The 20,858-nt window shown below is 39.4% G+C and overlaps 1 protein-coding gene across 2 annotated transcripts in view; it reads right to left on the minus strand.

The window, feature by feature from the left end:
* LOC145986493 (cationic amino acid transporter 4) overlaps positions 1–20,858 on the minus strand; it is a 46,519-nt gene that overhangs the window by 25,365 nt on the left and 296 nt on the right. The window contains exons 1-4 of one of the 2 annotated variants that reach the window (XM_083120568.1): positions 20,710–20,733; positions 16,737–16,908; positions 15,098–15,346; positions 12,137–13,065 (exon numbers count right to left, since the gene is read on the minus strand). In XM_083120568.1, the coding sequence (XP_082976694.1) occupies positions 12,137–13,065; positions 15,098–15,346; positions 16,737–16,878 (1,320 nt within the window). In that variant the 5' untranslated portion in view covers positions 16,879–16,908; positions 20,710–20,733. Of the gene's footprint in view, positions 1–12,136; positions 13,066–15,097; positions 15,347–16,736; positions 16,909–20,709; positions 20,734–20,858 lie in introns of those variants that run through there. The other variant, XM_083120567.1, reaches the window with a different exon arrangement.

A 20,858-nucleotide genomic window follows, 5' to 3' on the forward strand; every position in this document is an offset into this window, starting at 1 on the left:
TAGACTAAAAGCATGTGTTTGTCGTCCCACTCAAAATTTGAACAAGACTGTCGAGTTTAAAATCAAGGAGTTTCAGGTTCGATTTCTAGTGCGCACATATCATGTGCGATTACTCTTCAAGAACAGTAAGATCACTTCTGACGAGTCGATTTTTAAATTGTAGGTATAGCTTATAATTGAAGTTATTCATTATAATTTATGCTGTATGAGATAATTGAGGCCAGTGATTCATGAACACATCCTTAACACCTTCGTAACAGTTTCTCATTCAAATGTCAAAATGATGGCTGTATATGGTAAAAATGTATATGTAACCCCCCCCCTTTCCCACTTTTCGAGGATAGTAGGCATGCCACTGGTTTCATATTACAGGAAAACAATCCACGAGCCGCGTCTGGACAATGTGAAATCTAATACACAGTGGTGGTTTAAAAGATTTTGTCTATTAGCAACGGCTTCATCAGATTTTTTTTAGGATTAATAATTTTTAATTCAACAGTCAGCTTCGTCAAAACTTTTCACAATAATGTATTTTCAATCGGCAATAGCCTCGTCACATAATACTAATGGCTTTCAATAAAACTTGATCACATACGATAGAGCTCTCAGGCAGCGAAGCAGGTCATCAGTTTTAGCATATTTTTCTAGAATGACTTCTATGCGTCTGTCTGTTGTAATGTAATTCCGTCTCCTCTTCCTGCTTTGGATTCCCAAGTCTTGAGCCATTATCCTGCCGCTTATCTCTTCCGCTTCTTCTTTCATTTTCTGGAGAAGTAGGTAAACGTTCGGATTCGGTGCTTCAACGATCCTGTTGAACTTGTTACACTTTTCAACCGGATTATTTGGCCGGTGTCTTTGGCCGGAAACATTCCATACGTCGATTGGTATATCCTCGTTGTTCAACCACGTCTCCACAAAATAGTCCTGAAATTTTGTTAATTTTAGATCCTGTTGCGCGCTCTCCGTAATCCCGAGCCAGACTTTGTCGACTTTTTCTGTCGGTATCAACGCCAAAGCAGCACACATCCTACATGTTTTCCTAATCTTCTCGTTTTCTCTGTACTCCCTTGATACCTAATTGCTGTAACTGCTTCCACAGGCACTGGCTCAAATGATAATTACAACCTGACACGAAAGTCTGTGGGAACAGATCTCTGATCGCCTGTATCACCGCTATCTCAAAGTTAAATTTATCGGTTTTCGGAGACCAACCCCAACGTTTTAACGCTGCAAAAAGTTGCACGTACGTCGATTTCTTCGTATCCTCCAGTAAGACGTACACCGCTGGAAAAATGTTTGTTTTCTTTTGCCGTTCCTTCACACACCGCCAGTGGATAATGTCCTCAGTTTGACGGCGACCACGGTACCGATATCCGGCGAGCAGAAAACTAGGTTTACTCTTGTAAGTGGTGATTACTTCCATTTGAAAAACTATACCAAAACAAAGCGGTCTGAACCACGACTTTCTCACTAATGCTTAGCTTGAGATATCAGCTGCTAAAACAAAGTATCTGATCGTCAAAGAAATAGAAATCCAACAATCAGAATATCAGGGAAATCTATACAGTGAGCAAATGCCGTAGAATATCTGGGAGTAACATTGGAAGATAAAAAGGTAAAGTGTTCCCCTGTGCTTAGCACCACGCCATGAAGGCGTATAGGGGGTGTGGGGGTAACGCCCCACACTTTCTTGATACGGTCGTGAGTGGGGGTGATGTGATCAGCACCACGCCCCTGACCGCCTTTACCCCCCCCCCCCGGGTTTCCCCCGGGTACCCATGTTATTCGACGCTGGGTGGACGCCGGGGCCGCTTCCAACGTTAGAAAAGTTCCCGGATTTGAACCGGCCGGGGATCGAACCCGGGACCTTTAGAATGGAGTCAGACTCATTACCGACTTTTTTTTTAGAATATAACTATTACATTCTACTACTTTTTAACAAGGTTTAAACATACTTCATTTGTAGTTACATTCACCAATATTACATTATTGTTAAGTCATACAGTGTGTGTTGAATATAGCTTGCATATAACCTTTTTTTCCTACTAGGTAAAATTTTCCCATATTCACTTAGGTAATAGTCCCTCATATTGTTTCCTGTTTGTCCATTGAAAAAAATATATATCATGTACGTATCTATAATCCATTGTATCGCACGATGCTTTGTAGCAGGAAAAAAATTAAATTCCGGAAAAATTATTAATTTCGGAGTAATACACTGAACTGATGATCGACTCATATGAGCTATCATTTTTTGGAGAACCGGCCAGTCTTGTTTTGCCTTTCCACAGTGCGTCATCCTGTGTGCTGTTGTATCTTCTACTAAACACTGCTCACAATTAGGGTCTGAACTAAACCCCAGCCGATGTCGTTTTGCTTTATTATCAATTAGTTCGTGAACAACTTGGTACCATTGACTGCATTGTCTATTGGATAAATGTTTTGCCGAAATATTGGTAAAAATTATTTTCCAATTATATTGTGGGTGTTTCTTCACTATGTGCGGCGTATCCATATTTTGAGTAAGGTATTGATTATACAAATATTTCACTGTTAGCTGATTATAGTCTATTTTCTTTATAAGTCCATATACATATTCCATTATAGCTTCTTGATATACTTTTTGGGAAGTGGGAATTTTGATCTCATCACTGGTGTTTCTAATGGAATATCTCTTATATATGTATACCCTGGAATGTCCTCGACATTTTCTTTAGATTGAATCATTGAAAAATACCGATGGTTAAACAAAGCTTTTGTTTTTTTACCAACATCCACCAAACTCATTCCTCCTTGCTGTTTTTGTGAGCTAAGTGTCTGCTGATTCACTCGGAAAACTTTTCCTGCCCAAAGGAACCGGTTTAAACTTTTCTTTATTCGTGCTACGTTACGATTATCACATGGCCAAATTTGGGCTCCATACCACAGTTTTGGTAAGATATTGTAGAGATATGGAGACCATTAAACCGAGAAAACCTCGTCATGTTAATATTCACACTTGTTTATTTCCTGAACTTGTCCGACCAGCGAGTGATCCCAAGAATGCGCTAACTTGTAACTTCCGTAAAAACCAGGAACTGGAAAGGCAAACGCGTGGATCTAAACAGGATCTACCGCGTTTGAAAGGTTTAACAACCTTTCGACGCCTAGAATGATAAAAGCAAGCTCCTACCCGGAGCTCGCTCTCTTTTGGATTCTGACACTCATCGACGCTACATGGATAACTAGTCCGATTACTTTACAACACGTTACACTGCTAACTACGACGATGGAACACGGAGTTACCGCTGCCTAGCATGCTACAAGGCGCAAGGGATCGCTTGGCTTGGTGAACTGAGGGTCGCTGGATAGAACCTTGGAACTATCACGATTCGGTCTGCGAGAAGCATTAGGACAAGACATCACACACATCTACCAGGTATGAACAAGCGTGAATAACCTTTTACACCAACTTTCCATATCTCTACCCTCCTACGGAGCAGGTTCAGCCATCAGATATTATTAAGCTCTACCTAAATGTTTAAATGAAACTTCCCTGTGACCTCAGAGCCCAGGTAAAACGGGCTTACAACAATATATACATTTGCTATTTTGACTCGCGTACATAAAGTGAAGGGTCGTTGTTTAAATTTGTGTATGGTATAATTAATATTCTGATATATATTATCATAACTAAGTTTTATGCTTTTTGTAGTGTCATTTGTAAAAAACACTCCTAGGATTTTAACTTGATCCACTTTTTTAAATGTCACGTCAGGTGGCTGTTCATGTTGTTTTCCTAATGTTAAGTAACACATTTTAGTCATATTCTCTAAGGTACCAGATTCTATTTCATATTGTCGTATACATTCCATTAAGTTCTTAATCGCTGCCTGATTTTGGCATATGACTGTGACATCGTCGATATAAGCTCCAATCGTAAATTCCGTTCCTGTATTCTTATCATTTACGGTCGTGCGACAGTGTTGAAGGAAAGGTGCCAAGGCCATTACAATAAGGGGTAAACTTAATGGGCTTCCTTGTTGAAGTCCTCTGTTGATTATGCATTTATTAGTTAAAAACCCATTGATTTTTGCCTTTAAGCTTATATTTGTCACTAATGTTTTAATATTTTCATACATTTGTCCATTAATACCCATCTTTTGTATTGTTTTTAACAAAAAAGCTGTGTCCCACTCTATCAAATGCCTGTGAATAATCAATCGCTACGAGGTATTTATTTGGTTGGGAGTCTTGAGATTTTATTATTTCATCTCGTAATAGTGTCAATAAATGGTATATTCTTTTTTCTCCAACTACTCCATATTGATATGGTGTAGCCAGTTTTGTCAAAATCAACTTTAATCGATTTGCTACACATCTAGTCAGTATTTTATAGTCTGTGTTAAATAATGTTATTGGTTTATAATCTTTCATCTCCTTGGGTTGACTATTTTTTGGTATTAAAATTATTATTCCTGTTGTCTCATAATTTACTAAATTATTTTTGTTTAATACTGTATTAACCCATTTTGTTAAAGTATTACCCATTGTTGGCCATAAAACTTTATATGCATTAGTCGCTATTCCATCTTCCCCAGGTGCTGTTCCCCGTACTCCCTGTACTATTGCTTTATACACTTCTTCATTTGTGTATGGTTGGTTTAATCCAACCATTTCTTCTGATTGGAGGATTGGTATGTATTTGTCTAAATATTGACTAGCCTTCTCATTATTTTGATATGCGTTTGAATATTTATTTTCCAAATATTTATACACTATTTGTTGTATTTTATTCCCCTCATTATGGCCTACTCCATGATTATCCTGCAGTTCTGTTATCAGACTCTGTTTTTGTCGCTGATATATATTTGTTACGTGAACTAAATTTATTTCTTCTTCAATATCTATGTTGGGGAGCGCACTGTGTATACGCATTCCTTCTACTTTTGTTGCCTGTAGGCGCAGTAGTTGTGCTTTTACTTTTTTAATTTTCGTTTGCGTGTCACTGTCGTTTTTCTTTTTCTTATGTAGCTCATGTAATACTGCATAATGGAAATTAAATTTATTATACCATTAGTGTTGTTTTTCAAAGGAATATTGCTTACAATATCTTTGGAAATTTGGTTTAAAAATTTCTGTCCACCATCTATTAATATTTTGTTCATATAATGATCTCTTAGTCCATTTTTCCCACTGTTTGTCAAAGCCAAATCTAAAATCTTCTTCAATTAAATGTGATGTATTCATTTTTCAAGTTCCCCTCCCTATTCTAGTTAACCTTACCGGTGATTTCATTGTTGTAATTACAGCATGGTGATCACTAAAAACCACCGGTTCCATATGAAATGAGGTAATATTTAATTTTAGTTCACTTGAAACATATCCCCTATCTATTCTCGAGGCACTGGTTGCAGTAACGTATGTGTATCCGAGTTCATTGCCTCTTTTTTCTTGCCACTCATCCTTTAACTGCAAATTGTGCACCAATTTTTGCAAAGCATTTGAAAAATTATAACCCGGTGTTTGATCCACATTACATAATACGCAATTAAAATCCCCTGCTAAATACATTGAACCTGCACTACCTGCAATGTATTGTGGTACTGTATATGTATAAAAAATACTTCTTTCGTTCTGGTATCTTGATCCCGACGGGGCATAAACGTTAATTAATGTCAAGGTTCCCAATTTCCCCATGATTAATCTTCCACTGGATTATTTTTGTACTTGGATAAATGATAGTCCTTTACGAACTAAAATTGCAGTTCCTGTACCACTTGAATTATAATTATTATATTCTATGTAATTTTGATTACATTCTAGAGAATTTCGGCCTACTTCTTGCAAAATCGCAACATCTATACTTTCTTGATGCAAGAAACTACGTAGTGATTTTAACTTTGTTTCATTTTGTATATTATTTATATTTATATTTGCAACTCGTGTTACTGATGTTTCCATATTTCTATATAATGCTATTAATAGTATTAAAATAATCCACACTTTTGTATAATACATATTTTCCATATAAATAAATTACTCTAAGTACTATGTTCTTGAGCTGCCTTTTCGCTTTCTTTACTTCAATTACCATTCCCCATCTTCACTACTGGAGAATTTAATCCAATAATTGGAGCACTATTTGAAAAGTTATTTCCTAATCGTCTGGTAGAACGCCGTTTTGCTAGAGAGCTTTTTGTTTTTGTTTTTCGTTTAAGCTTAGTTTCACTTACCTTCATTTGATTACTATTCTCACTCCCACAAGTGAAAATGAAATCACTGTCGTTTTCTGATTATTGTTTGTCACTCAGTGATTTAGTGGCGGATGCAGTTTCCTCTTGTGATAAGGTAGTGGGGGGAGGGATGTGTACATGAATTCTTCCTTTTTCTTCTCACTGTTCAATAATTCGCTTGATTATTTTTCTTCCTTCGAGTGTTTTTTATCCTGAGGTTCTGTCGTTTTTTCTTTGCTCCCTCCTCTTGTGTTCTTCCTATTTGTTTTCCCATCTCATTATTATTGGTTGGCTTCATTTGTGAGGTAACCTCATTTTTCTGCTGATTTGATGCACTAGCTAATCCCTCTGAGCTTACTATGGCGGTCTCATTGGGCAAAGCTGCCTTACTGTAGGTTGCCTTGACTTTCGGTGGGACCCGTAGGGTAGTCATTTGCCGCTAGTTACAACTGTATCTTAAATGTTCATTCGAACCACAGAACTCACACGTTGGAGTTTGTCCCGTATATATCACGTGTGCCTTATATTTGCCAATAGTTACAAATGATGGTATTGGCATCTTTAATGACATTTTTACCATACGTACGCCACTGGGCACAGGGTAACGAAACTTTTCACTCCACATTTCTTCTGTCACTTCATCCACTGTTCCATATTCAATGAATTTCCCGTTCACTTGTCTTAATTCAACTTCCATAGGTAAATTAAATACACGTACGTATTTCACTATTCGACTTGCGTCGATAATTTTTACTTTCACTACGTTCCCATTATCATACTTAAATTCTAATTCACCTGGGTACTGTTCTAGCAATTTTAACATAGTACGTTGTCGCACTAATTTCAAATAAACACCTCGCGCAGTTGTCGGTATTTGTATTGCTAAAATTGCATCAATACTAAGTTTAAACTGACTGTAAATGAACTCATGCACGTCCATTGCACTGGGTTTTCCTGCTCCATATGCGAAATTTATCAAAATGGTATTTTCACGTTCCATTTCTATCCTTTTTGTTCTTATTAAGTATTGTCAAATACTATTACCGATCAGAGTCCTATTTTCGACTTGGCTCAAAACTCGCACTCGGTTTTACGCGTCACGCGTTATCTAAGCCCGCACGACTGCTTAGCTTCGACCTGCCTCTCCCGTGGCCAAGCACGGACGACTGAGCCACCGCGGCCACATTGGAAGAGGGGTTAAAATTTGAAGCACATATACAATCTATTACAAGCAAAGGGGAACTAGCCACGAATAAACTGACGAGGCTGGCCTCCCAGAATTTCAATCTACATCCTAGCATTATACAAACTTACATTAAATCCATATAAGCACAAATAGTAACATATGCGGCTTCAACGTAGGTAGACGACCTAAACAAGAACAAACATTTAAGAACACTAAGAGCCTCACAAAGAAGGATACTTTTAAGAACGACAGGTGCCTCTGGTACAACATCGACGGTGTCACAGGACACCTGCCAATGGATCTGGAAGCGAGATGGAGAGCCACTAAATACCATTTCAATAAGGGCAATGAAAGAGACATAATAAGAACGATAGGGACCTTCCACCCGACACTCCAAGAAATTCACGACAAAATAACCACGGACTGGCAACGAGAATGAGAAGAAACGAAAAACGGGAGAAAAACATATGAATTCATCCCGAACATAAGAGCTAAAATTCATACTGGTGATCTCCCCATAAGATGACTTATTCACCTGCTGACAGGCCATGTTCATTATGGAGTTCACTTGCACCGAATTGGTAGGAGGCAAACAACAGTATGTGCCACATGTGGAGAGACAGAGCATACTCCAGAACACAAGGTCTACTTCTGCCGGGCAGCTGGGGACTACATTAAGAATCTGAGGAAGGAACTACCAACGACAAACATCAAAATCCTTCTCTGTCAGCAACAAATAGACAAATTGAAATGCTTGACAAACGCAGTTTCCTTGGAGAAAATGAAACGGTTCAACTCACAGCTGCATGCGCGACCTACTACACCTCTCAAGCCTCAAGATAGAAGGATGACGAGATCCCAAAATGCTCTCTCGACGTGGAGAGAGCACCCACAGTAGTTCCCGCGGAGAAGAGCGAGAAGGAGGACGCACCAATAAATGCCCCCAGAAGGAAATTCTTCGTGATGTCTACAGGCAGAAGTGAAGCAGCCGAAAGAAGAAGATTTCGTCCTATACGAATGCAAGGAGAAATACACAGGGACTACCTTCTGGGGGTGTCAGCCTCAAATCAACACAACCCAAACTTAAAAATATCAAATAAAACCCCTCTGCAGATACACGTACTGGTACGCCAGTATGAACATAGCACCGGAAGTCCGGAGCTTCAGTAAACTCTTGTTTTCATTATTAATACTCATAATAATATATTATCTTCTTTTCTTATTATCATTGTTATTTTCATTAATATTTTATTAAAAGTTATTTTACTTTACATTTACTAGTTATCTTATTGTAATCATACACGTCGCCATGAATTAGCTGAAGTGCACACATTTAGGCCTACACATATACAAACATGGCGACGATCTTTTCTTTTATTTTATCTACATCTTATCTTTTTTCTCACTACAAATTGCAATACTCCTAAAGGAAACGGGACGGGACACCGAGGCGGAACACCTAGCCTCTGGGGTGGAGCAGACGACGAAACAATACAACTAAAATTGTCTTCAACCATCAACTCACCCTCTCTCGGTTGCTGGTCCAGGAGCCTAATCATACCTTAAAAACCCACTATATTAAATAGAGCACTCGAGCCATACAAATCCTCAATTTCTTAGATTCTGGTACCACAGAATCCGGTACTTGCAAACACTTTCATACAGAATCTCCATCTCACGAAGAAACAATTGTGTACTGTAATACTGTGTCCATACACTATTTTATGTAATCATTTCATGTATGTAGTAATGTTATCTTCTTGTATACTTTCAAATATTGTAATGGGAAAATTTAATAAAGTGGTAGAGCAAAACAATAACGGGGGAACCGTAATTCGAGCAAAAGACGTCCCAGTTTATTCACAGAGGCACTGGGACAAAGCGTATGCCCTCGAATGCATACGGGTGGTGGTTTGGTAATATTCGGGGGTTCCTCCTTATTGTCTTTCAATACTTTGCAAAGAATGAACCCACTTTACAAATTTCAATCTCCTCCTTGCCTGCACCTTGGATTTGCTAGGGTGACTCAGTTATGTGACCTTCAAGTGAGCTCGATAAACGGCTTCTCTTCTGTGTGCGCTACAAATACCGTACTTCCGGTCGTCTTAATGATTCTAAAAGCAAAAAACAAATTATCTTTTATCGTCCCCCAAAGAAAATCATATATTAGGATTAGACATGTAATTATATTGTTCGGAACTCTGAAGTTCCCGATTTCTTCTTTGTGGCTTCTAGTTTTTTTTATGTTGGTATGTATACTTAGGACCAAAAATCTTAATTTTCAGGGTTAACACGGTAGCTAATGAGGAAGATGTTTGCAAAAATTATTATGCATTTCTTTAACTTTTCTTGTCAGAGGCAACAGCAACAGGTTACGTGTTTTGATTGTCTCTCAATAACTTAAGGATTAATAAATAATATTGTATGCGCATTTTGTATTTTGTTTAACTAGACACAAATTATTTGTGATAATATGTGTTATGTGAGAGAAATCGAGACGCGAGACCTTGACTTAGAATTTAGCATTTAAATGTCTGATTTTCTTATATTATTGTTGAAGCGAGCAAGTTAAATGCCCATTTTAATGAAACACACAATTGGACAGGGAGTATAATATATATTTAGTATAATACAATCTACTAGAAGAAAAATCCACGAGCAAATTTTATTTTACAAAATTATCAATGGATCAACGGAAAAGCAGGAAATTTTAAATTTATTGAAATTCACTCTGAACAAAAATGGGTTACGCACTTACGCAAAAATAGGTTTGGTTTTGCACTTGCCTCGCTTTTCCAGTAAATTGTACATTAGTCACGTAAACTGGTAAAGGTATTGTGATATATAAAAGACGGTGTGAAACTGTGTAATCGATTTTCATTCTGTATAAGTACAGGGGGGGAGCTGTTTTGCTTATCGCACCCCTTGTTCACGAATCATGCAACCGCCAGTCTTCAGTGTAGTATATACTTGGTGTTTCGTACGTCTTTAATGAGGAAATAGTGTGGTGAAACAGAAAAATAACACCAAACAAAACAGAAATACGAAATACGTACACACGTTTTCTCATACAAATTCTGTAGTGGAAATGTACCTCTGCATTAGTGATGGCCACTTTTTTTCGAAAAATTAAAAATCGAAAACTCAAATTTTCGAATACGAAAAAGGAAGTTCAAAAATATTTTCTAAAAACGGAAAATAAAGAATGAAAAACGAATTTCTTTCGAAAAACGAAAAAACGAAATGTTTTTCGCAGGTGGTAAATGAAATGTTATTCTAAATTATTAGGCATGCAGTTTTTAAATAATAATATAGCTTACCTATATGGTATGATTCAGCATGCTTGGAGGCTTACAGCCTTATCACCAAGATCGAGTGCTGCGGGCTAATAACCCGCACACCTAAAATTGACCTACACTGCTCTCCATAAATTAAGCAACAAATGGTGATCATCCAATAGAATCAAACACCAGGCCGGAGGGTGTACATATTTTATTTGTAACGAAAGAAACAAGTGTCCCACGCCTTACAGAACAGAAGAAACACAAAACAAGGTACACTCGTGGGCAAAAGAAATGAAATGTACACATGGAGCATCACAGGTGGTAAACGTTGGAGACGGAAAGTGACCGTTGTCTGACACTAATAAGGGATATGATCACCGTGCACGGCAATGCACGCCTCACAACGCCGCCGCATGCTGCCAATAAGGTTGTCCACCAACTCATTGGGTATGAGGGTCCATTGTTGGGAGAGAGACAGTTGAAGGTCTTCGAGTGTTTGTGGAGGGGGCACAAGGCCAGCGAGACGTCTCCCCAGAGCATCCCACATGTGTTCAATGGGGTTAAGGTCCAGGGAACGGGATGGCCACACCATGCGTTGAATATGGTGTTCGTCCAAGAACCAATCGACTAGTCCTGCCCTATGGGGACGGGCATTATCGTCCTGCAGAATGAAGCCCGGACCTCGTTCTCCAGCGAAGGGTTCCACATAACGTGCAAGGACCTCATCCCTATAGCACTGACCTGTCATGGTGCCACGTGGGAGGATATAGAGGTCAGTACGTCCACCAATAGAAATGCCACCCCATAGAAGCACACCTCCACCACCATATCTATCCCTTTCAACGAGGGATGGTAACGAGTTCCTGCCTCTCCTACTTTATGACTCACCTGTTTTCCCTAACGCATTCGTTGCTTTCTTTCAGCCTGCCCACCACTCTTCTTCTCTTTTCTCCAACTGTTTTCTCTTTTACCTCACATTTTCTTGTTGTTGCTTAATTTCTGGAGGGCAGTGTATTTTAGAATGTGAAGTGAAACATGGTATGATTTTTGGTTTATGTCCTTCTCTTGACAAAAATACAGGGTGGCAGAGCTTCTTGCAAGTTCACTTTGTGCTCAGATAGGCTAATCGGGACTGAACCACAGTTTAAAGTGGTATTTGCACTGGGAATTGAACCCAGAATCCCTTGATCACAAGACGACAGAGTTACCACAACGCTTTGGAGGTCTGAAGAAAGTTGCCTCACTTTCTCTCCCCTCTCGGCTGCCCTGTTTTCAACAATTACTCTGTGAGCGTTTTCGTTTAATATTGCGTGAAATAGATTTCAAGTACCTAGGTTGATTGATAGTTTGGGTCTACAGTTCTTTGTAGGGAACTGTATCTGGTACGGAACTGTAGGCAGGTCGTTTAAATTTGAAACTGAGTCCCGTGTGAAATAGGCTTCACAACTTACCTCGCAAGAGTCTCCCTCCCCCATGGACTGGGTGTCTTCGGCGGAAGTTAACACCTGCTCCGAAGGTGACGGTCGATACCGCAGGATCACGATGCAGGCGCTGACGATGGTGTAGGCCATCAGGGTCCCGATCGACATGAACTCCACCAGCTTTTCCAGATCAAACAGGAGCGCGATAATTGCACACGCCAGCCCGCACAGCATAAGATTGACGATGGGAACCTGCGTCTTGGCGTTCACCCGCGCGAAGAACTCGAACAGCAATCCGTCCGAGGCCATGGCGTAGAGACAACGCGGCAAGGAGAATAAGGAACCGAACAATGTGGTCGTCATTCCACATAGGGCGCCAATAGACACGATATACTTGGCCCAGTTCAGGCCGATCGCTGCAAAGGCTTCTGGGAGAGCCGCGTCGGGGTTTATGGTGTTGTAGGGTATCATGAGGGTCAACGCCGCGCTGACCAGAATGTACCCTAAGGTCACGACGGCCATGGAAGTGATGGTGGCCACAGGTATGGAGAATGTCGGGTTCTTGGCTTCCTCGCCGGAAGTGGCTATGCTGTCGAACCCCACGAAAGCGTAGAAGCAGGCGGCGGCCCCTGCCATCACTCCCGAGAATCCGAAAGGCAGGAACCCGCTGTTGGTCTCCCAGTTCTCGATCTTGGCGTACGTGAAGCCGACGACGACGACGAACGTCATGACGGCGAGATTGACGATGGTGAAGAAGCTGTTGAAGATGGAGGAGCCCTTGACTCCGATCGCTAGGAAGCTGGAGTAGCTGAGGCAGACGAAGAACGCCAGGAAGTCCGGGTAGCGGCCCAGAAGCTCCTCGCGCATCTCTCCAGTCACCGAGACGGTCGCGTTGCTGATGGCGAAGTTGAAGAGGGAGTCTATGTAGCCGCTCCACGCTCGTGCCACCGACGCTGCTCCTAAATGGGAAAAATAACTTTCATTGTTAGTTCACTCTAAAGTATGAATAAATGGATTAAAATGTTGGGTGCGTCGGCCACATGTAGCCATTTTGCACTCTTCAAAGTATAAAATCCTCCTTTCTAAAACCCTTACCTTAAAGTTTAAAAGAGCCCCTTGAGAAAGGTTGTAAAGTGACCTGCACAGGATAAACACAATACACTGAGAAAGTAAGAACAGACTAAAAACTTCCTTGGATACAGTGCAAGAGGCCAGATCTTCTCTAAAAGCTAAAATACTTTGTTAAAGTCATCATCATGATGGATGATGAATTGTTGGGAAGATTAAAACTTCACTCTAAAGCAAATCCTCAATTTACCCAGGAAAACTAGCCCCGTAACTAGAATCACTTGCAGGATTCGACACGAGACTTCAACCTTAACACCCAATTTCGCAACTAATGCATAACATTTAGGCACCAAAGCTGGAAAACTAGACGTCTAAATTGGACTCAACAGCAAAAGTGAAAATGTCCAAACCATGTTGCTTTGAACGTCCATCTCTGTGCCGACCTCAGTAGCCGAGTGATATCGGCCTCCGTGGCGGAGTGGTTAGCATGAAGCCAGGAGTCCCGGGTTCGAATCCCGGCTGGGACTTGGATGTTTGTGTTGTCCATAAAATGAGAAAAACCGATAAATTCCTTTTAAAAAAGAAGAAAATAAAGTGGTTAGCATAGCACGCTATGAAGCCAGGAGTCCCGCGTTCGAATTCCAACCTGGGCATGGATGTTCTTTGTGAGTGTCCATTCACCAATTTCATCATGCCATCACTCATCTTCATCTTCTCGATTAACGACAAGTGGCAGAAAACAAAGCAAAATAAACCAAAAATCAAACAGTAAATTACTTTATCTAGTGTCTTGTTTATTAAGCCAGATTACTAATTTCCATATCGTATTTAATAAGCCTATTGACTGATTGATCCGATCCATTTTCACTTTTCTGCCACTTTTCGCTAATCGCGGATGAATGATGATAAGAGGAAATGAATGAAGGAACAATCAAAAACACACACATAGACAGCAGACAAGTCTCACAGAGGATTATACTGACTGTTGGTCCAGGCACCATAGCGTCTTTGGCCTGCATGATTGCAGTTACTGGGTCTACTACGTGAAAGTGAGCATGACTTTTAGGTGCCTTCAGTGAAGTTCATATTATTAGAATGATTAAATCAAGAAGACATAGGCGGACAGGCCATGCGTCTCGAATGGGAGAGGAAAGAGGAGTAACAGGATTCTTGTTGGGAGGCCTGATGGTAAGATATCAGTAGGGAGACCAAGAAGAAAGATGGAGAGATAACGTTCAGATGGACCTAAAGGAAATCGGTAGGGATGGAAAAGAGTGGATAGATCTCCATCCATTACACCCCCAAACACTACTAACTGTATACAGAATTGTTTCCAGGATAATATACAGAGGTCTGGGGTTACTATTTGATGCAAACTCAATTTTGAATAAGAAGGAAAAAGTCTACTAATTCCACAATTTAATTTCACTTCTATCTTGTATGAATAGTGCTTACTAACTAGGAATTTTTGAGCCAAAAAATGATAACGTAGCCTAATATATTTTTTGGATTCCATACATTTTTAGCGAGAGCTCAATTCCGGAATTCCCCACTGTAATGTAGCAAGAAACAAAAAAATATATATATTATAGCGAGCACTTCATCCCATTATGACAGTGATAATAACAACTTTTCATACAAACACTAAATGAATGTAGACAATGTTACACGCTTTCTGTACTAGGTTTGTATACAGTTTAAGTTGCTGATTTGATTTGAGTTGCTGTTTTAAGTCCACTTTATGCACAGTAAGGCTAATCGGGACTGGACCTACAGTTTAAAGTGGGATCCGAACCACTTGTGCCTCCACCGGGTATCGAACCCAGGACTCCTTGATTACAAGGCAATGACGCTACCACTGCGCCATGGGGGAGGCCCTAGTTTAAGTTGCATATTCATGGTTTGGATATCAAAAAGTCGTACCTATAAGATGTTCCAAGATGATATTCCACCCGATGACAAACGCCCAGAATTCCCCAACGGTGACGTAGGTGTAAGCATATGCAGAACCAGCCTTCGGGACCCTGGTTCCAAACTCGGCGTAGCAGACGGCGGCCAGCAGCGACGTCACTCCGGCCACCAGGAAGGAGAGGATGATGCTTGGACCAGCCAAGTCCCTGGCCACTGTGCCCGTGAGAACGTAGATGCCAGCACCTACCATGTGACCGATGCCTGCAACAAACGTCACGTCCAGAGTTTAGTTCATGTATATTAGTCTGAAGAAGTGTAGGTTTAAGATAATAATTGTTAAAGCATGATCTCCTTAATTTTATTCTTTTTATCTTCTTCTACATTACTTTTCTACGACTTTAGGCTCATCGTGACAATAAGGATGAGATGAAATTGATAAACGGACACTCGCAAAGAATGCCTAAACCAAAACTCAAACCCGGAACCTTAGGTGGCAAGACCGACCGAGACGGCTCAAACTATTGTACAAACTTTTGGGGAGTATTGTCTAGAGGTTTTTTCAAATAGAGTAAAAATTTACCAATTTTTAATATTCATATCACAACAGGCCGTTCAGGCTCCATTTCTTAATTCATAGCGCTATGGCTATTTCATATGTACGTGTATCTTTTCAAACAGGCTACGTCGTGTAGCCGGTTGAGTTCAATGTTATCAAATACAGTGTTGCTATAACCTTTGCTAGGTAGAACGAATGAAAATGACACATGTTACACACACACACACACACACACACACACGCACACACACACACACACACAATATATACATGGAACTTATGAACAAATTTGCATTTGAAATTTTCTTATAGGATATACTAAGCTCAAGGTTAATCTCCCCCAAAAGAAAATCCCTGGATTTTACTTGAACAAATCCATTGTTTTTATTGTCATTTTTTTTAACTCAACACGCCGAATGCAGTAAGAAATTATTTTTGTTTCTGAAGCAAACGAAAAGATAATTTTGCTTACTAGTGAAGGGACATATTGCATAATGTACCAGGGATACGCAATACATTTGTATAATATGTTCCTGGAATACAAGGGGGGGACACGTTTTTCCCACCCCCTGCTTCTGACGTAAAAGCTACATAAATAAGAAGATAAATTTCAGTTAAGCAAAGAACTTCGACGAACCTGTATTGAGTCTCCAGGCCCAGCAATATTTGAAATGTGACGTTGTCGATACTCTCAAAAATTCAACGTCGGAGATTGTTCTAGTATTGCTCTGTTGCACTATGCACTTGGTCCTTCAGAAAACACCACGGAGAAAGTTTAGGGGTGGAAGATCTGGGGAATGAGGAGGCTAAACGCGTCCCATTCGACCGTCCGGAGAACCGCAAACATGACACTTTCGCACATTCTGTCCATGCACACCATACGAGCACCACCCTGTGGTATTTCTTATATATGACCACAGATGACGTCCAGTATGAAGCGAGCACAACGTAAGTTATACATGTTTATTTTATTGGACAGGCTGTATAGCTATAATAGATATATTACGCGTTAACTATTTTTTTGTTTTCTATTGTTATGCATGCTAAAGGGTTATTGCTTTGTATGAAAAGTAAAGTATGGATAAACTAAATTACCTAAAAGAGTAATGTCGAACGTGTTGAGGCATCTCTTCAAGGGAGTCTCCATCACATCCTCACTGATCTTCTTGGTCCTGTTCATCTTCGTGCAGAGATCATCCAAGCCTAAACCCATAATCTTTCGCTTGTTGGTCGCCATTTTGTCAGGTGTGGTCCCTTTCTTAACGACCTGTGGAGTAAATACAAAGATGGATAGTATAAGGCAAAGTAAATATTTATTGTTTGCTGCATCAGGCAGTTCTAGAGTTGGCTCGAATGTACAACTAAAATAGAGTTTCTTGCAAAGTTACTTTCTAAAAATAACTGAGTTAAAGTTACTTTATTCTAGATACGATCATACAACGAGTAGAACATGTCACATACCTGAAATGCATGTGCGATGTATTTTTCTTTGTTGTTTTTTTAATTACTGACCGTCTAAAATTAACGTTAATTTTTAGATGGTTACATCAGTAAAGTAAACACATCTACAAAAAAAATTTACGTAACTCATGGAACAAGTGTACTACATGTATGAAGATTAAAAATTTGTTTCTATTTTTTTTTACCTGTGAAACGTATATGAAAGTTACTTAATTCCACTACTCGTCACCTGAAAAAGTAACTAAGTTACAGTCACTCATTTTAAAAATGAACTAGTCAGAGTTACTCGAGAGCAGTAACTGTTAGGAAGATTTCACACCGAAGAGGCACGTGACACGCGACACGAGAGTTTCACACCGAAGAGACGAACTGCACGCGGCAAGCGACACTTCTTCCTTTGCTAAGTTCGCATGATGGTACCGATATAATTGCATTAATCGGTTTATTAGTCACCCGAAAAGAAAGTAACAAGAGACATTGTCATGTGTAAATATTAAAATGTGTGCAAGTTATTGAAACTCGGGAGAGGCATGTTGTGCATGATAAAACTGAGAAATCATATGCATTGACCTCAAACTGTACACGCTAGACTTTCCAGCCTGGATAAAGGGAAGACCTAAACACTGGAAAAATGGTTCTCACCCTTCGTGAAACCATGTCCCGGTATTTTTTTTTTTTTTAGGTCAGTGCCTAGAACCCAAGAATTTTCCTTGTAAATACCTTTCCAATATTTAAGATTTTAGACATGAATTAACACGTACCTATGAAAATATATATTGAAAATATTTTTTTTGGCATAATCAGAAAGAGTAATAATAGTTTGATTACGTGTACGATTGTTGACAAATATAAAAATATGGATGACGAAGCGGTAACGTCGTCTCCTTGTAATTAAGTGATCCTGCGTTCGATACCCGGTGGAGGCACATAGTGGAGCGGATCCCACTTTAAATTCAGGTCAGGTCCTGATTAGTCTTTTTGTGCATAAAATGGACTTAAAAAACGAAAACTCACAACTCAAATATGAAATTGGGATTATGTTAGTTGCCAAACCACTTTCAGCAGAACTTTTCGCAGCTCAGTATAGTTGATGCTAGGGCCCGGTACCGGGTCGCGGCCCGGCGGTTGAGAAACAATGCACTAGAGTACATTACCATGTTGACTGATCTACTTTCGGACTAACGTGCCTCCATGTGCTGGCTTTTTCAAATAAAAGCAGTTACGTCCTAAATGGCCAAAACATGGCCTCTTTGCACGATGTTGAAAGTTACAACTGATGACTGCACCAAAGAACTTAATAAAGCCAAAAGAACGTTGTGTTTAAATCTTAACACATTGTACATATCGATACTTATTATATCAACAAATTAGAGGTTCAAACATGTTGTAAGGTCTCCGGTTGGGCTCTCTTCTAGAGTTTAAATATAGCTCGTTGGAGTGAAGCATTCACTGCGCATACGCGAACAAAAAACTGAGGCGACGCGATGCACGGTATTGAGAAAACGGACCAGTTCGAGCGACACGTGCAGCTTGCCGTGTCGCTTCGGTTCGAAAGGTTGCACTGGTTACTGAGGGTTCGCTTCCAAGCGACACATGTCGCTTGCAGCTTGTCGCGTGTCTCTTCGGTGTGAAATCTCCCTTACAGTAACTAGTTACTTCAAAACATTGCTATTATCCTCGAATTTACTTCCAAAGCTGCACAGTGGAGAAATATGCCCTGTGCTCTATTGCGCAGACGAGTGGGAGGATCTTCCTACGTTACGTCAGGTCAAAGGTGCGCAGTGCACTTCTGCGCAGGGCCAGCTGGGAGAAATGCAGCGAGTGGGATTAGTATTCTATTCAATGCTAGGTAATGCATTCACACCAAAGCTGCATGTAAGATATGATCGGATTTTTGCAAAAATAAACCAGCTGTATATAATCTCCATTGTGAGGAAAGTTTATTTTTGACTGATCAAACAACTCTTCCTCATTATTAAAAGTGAACAAGTTGAATTCATCCCTAGACAGATTTGGGAGAACTAATGTGGAGATCGCCCTTTATTCCCAAGTTACTCTATTATTTAATAACAATTAATATAGTTGTGAATATTCATCCATGAAAGAAAACAGATATTTCAGTACAATGTTGATCTAAAGTTAAGTATTTGTTTTGAAGAACAAGTGATTTGAATTCCTCGTTGGAGAGGGGCAAAATTTTCATATGACCTTTGACATTTGGATTTCTCGTTACAAAGAAAACGTTAAAGGTAGTACAATTTTGAGATAAATATTGTTTTGCTGAGTTTCAAAACGAAAACTTAATTTTAAATCAGCACTGTAATGAAATATAGGACATTTTCTCTTTCGTGGATGACAGTAGAATAATTTGCAAAGCTCTCGAACTCCATTTAAGAACTATCGCTTTTCTATTGCAAGTGCTGCATACTTTTTTATTGTTGATATTCGGTAGTTTTAGTTCATCATTATTATTATTAGTATTATTATTATTATTATTTTATCTCTCTTGTACTTTTAAGTTTCTCAAACTTAACCTGAGTTTTCATTTTCAGGAAGTATTTTTATTTTACAGTTTTGCTATGCTTCTTGTTCTGAGTTACGTTATAGGCAGACAAGATTGATTGAGTGATTGATTTGGTTTCTTGTACTTCGCTTTTTGTGCCACTTTTAGCTAATTTGCGAAAATGAGGATGAGTGATGATATGAGGAAATTGATGAATGGGCACTCACAAACATCCATGCACAAGCCGGGATTCGAACCCGGGACCCCTGACGTCGTAGCGCAATGTGCTAACCACTCCGCCACGGAGGCCGGCATAGGCAGACAAGAGGTGTCCTAGACAAGTATTACACATGACTAGAGATAGCGAAATGAAAAGTTTTAAATGTCGAACCGGCATTCCTTAATGCTACTTTGAACTAACACAATAATTAAAGTGTCGCGTTCTACGTCAGCGGCAATTACTCTGTAATTAAGAGTAAGAAGGTAGAACTTATTTGCATAATTTATTACTTTTTTTTCATTTGTTGACAACAGTTTCTTACCGTTATATACAGTGTGATGTTTTAAAATTGTCCAGTACTACTGTTTTTACAGACATAGGTATTTTATGTATAGTACGTCCTCCGGGACTAAAAAATTGCAATAAGGGAGGGGGGTCCACATTCCCGTACAAAAGAAACACCCTGATTTTCTGTACAATAGAGAAAAAAAATTACCCTCACTCCATATGTTAACATGCAAACATATGTTAGAAAGCCCTGTATGAATGAAACAGCAATAATCGATGAAAACCTATACTAGACATGTTAAGCATGTCTTCGGCATATATGTGTGTATGCTATAAATATATAAATGTAGTTCACACGCGCGTACACACTTGGAGGAAACCGGCATGGGTATTCCCTAAAACATATGTTTCAGTGCAGAATTTTACTGTTTCAAAAATATGTGTTTCTGTTCATGTAATTCTCTTGATAAAATGTCACATGTAATTATTAAGGATAAGAAAAACAAAAATAATTTCTAAGATTCATATTCTACATATGATGTTTCGATTCATTTTTTTAAAATGTTTAAATAATATATCTGAAACAATATAGTTACAGTATTCCTCCAGCACTTTGTTAATGCAAATCTCGAAGTTTTTATGGTTTTGCATGCTTCGTAAAACACAATAGGCATCCGTACTTGGCGACCATATGGTAAAACAAGTTTATCGCATACCGATCTGAAATGAAGCAAGCGAATATTGC

Source organism: Lepisma saccharinum, chromosome 4 (genome assembly GCF_977018435.1).
Source record: "Lepisma saccharinum chromosome 4, izLepSacc3.1, whole genome shotgun sequence".
Classification (NCBI taxonomy): domain Eukaryota; kingdom Metazoa; phylum Arthropoda; class Insecta; order Zygentoma; family Lepismatidae; genus Lepisma; species Lepisma saccharinum.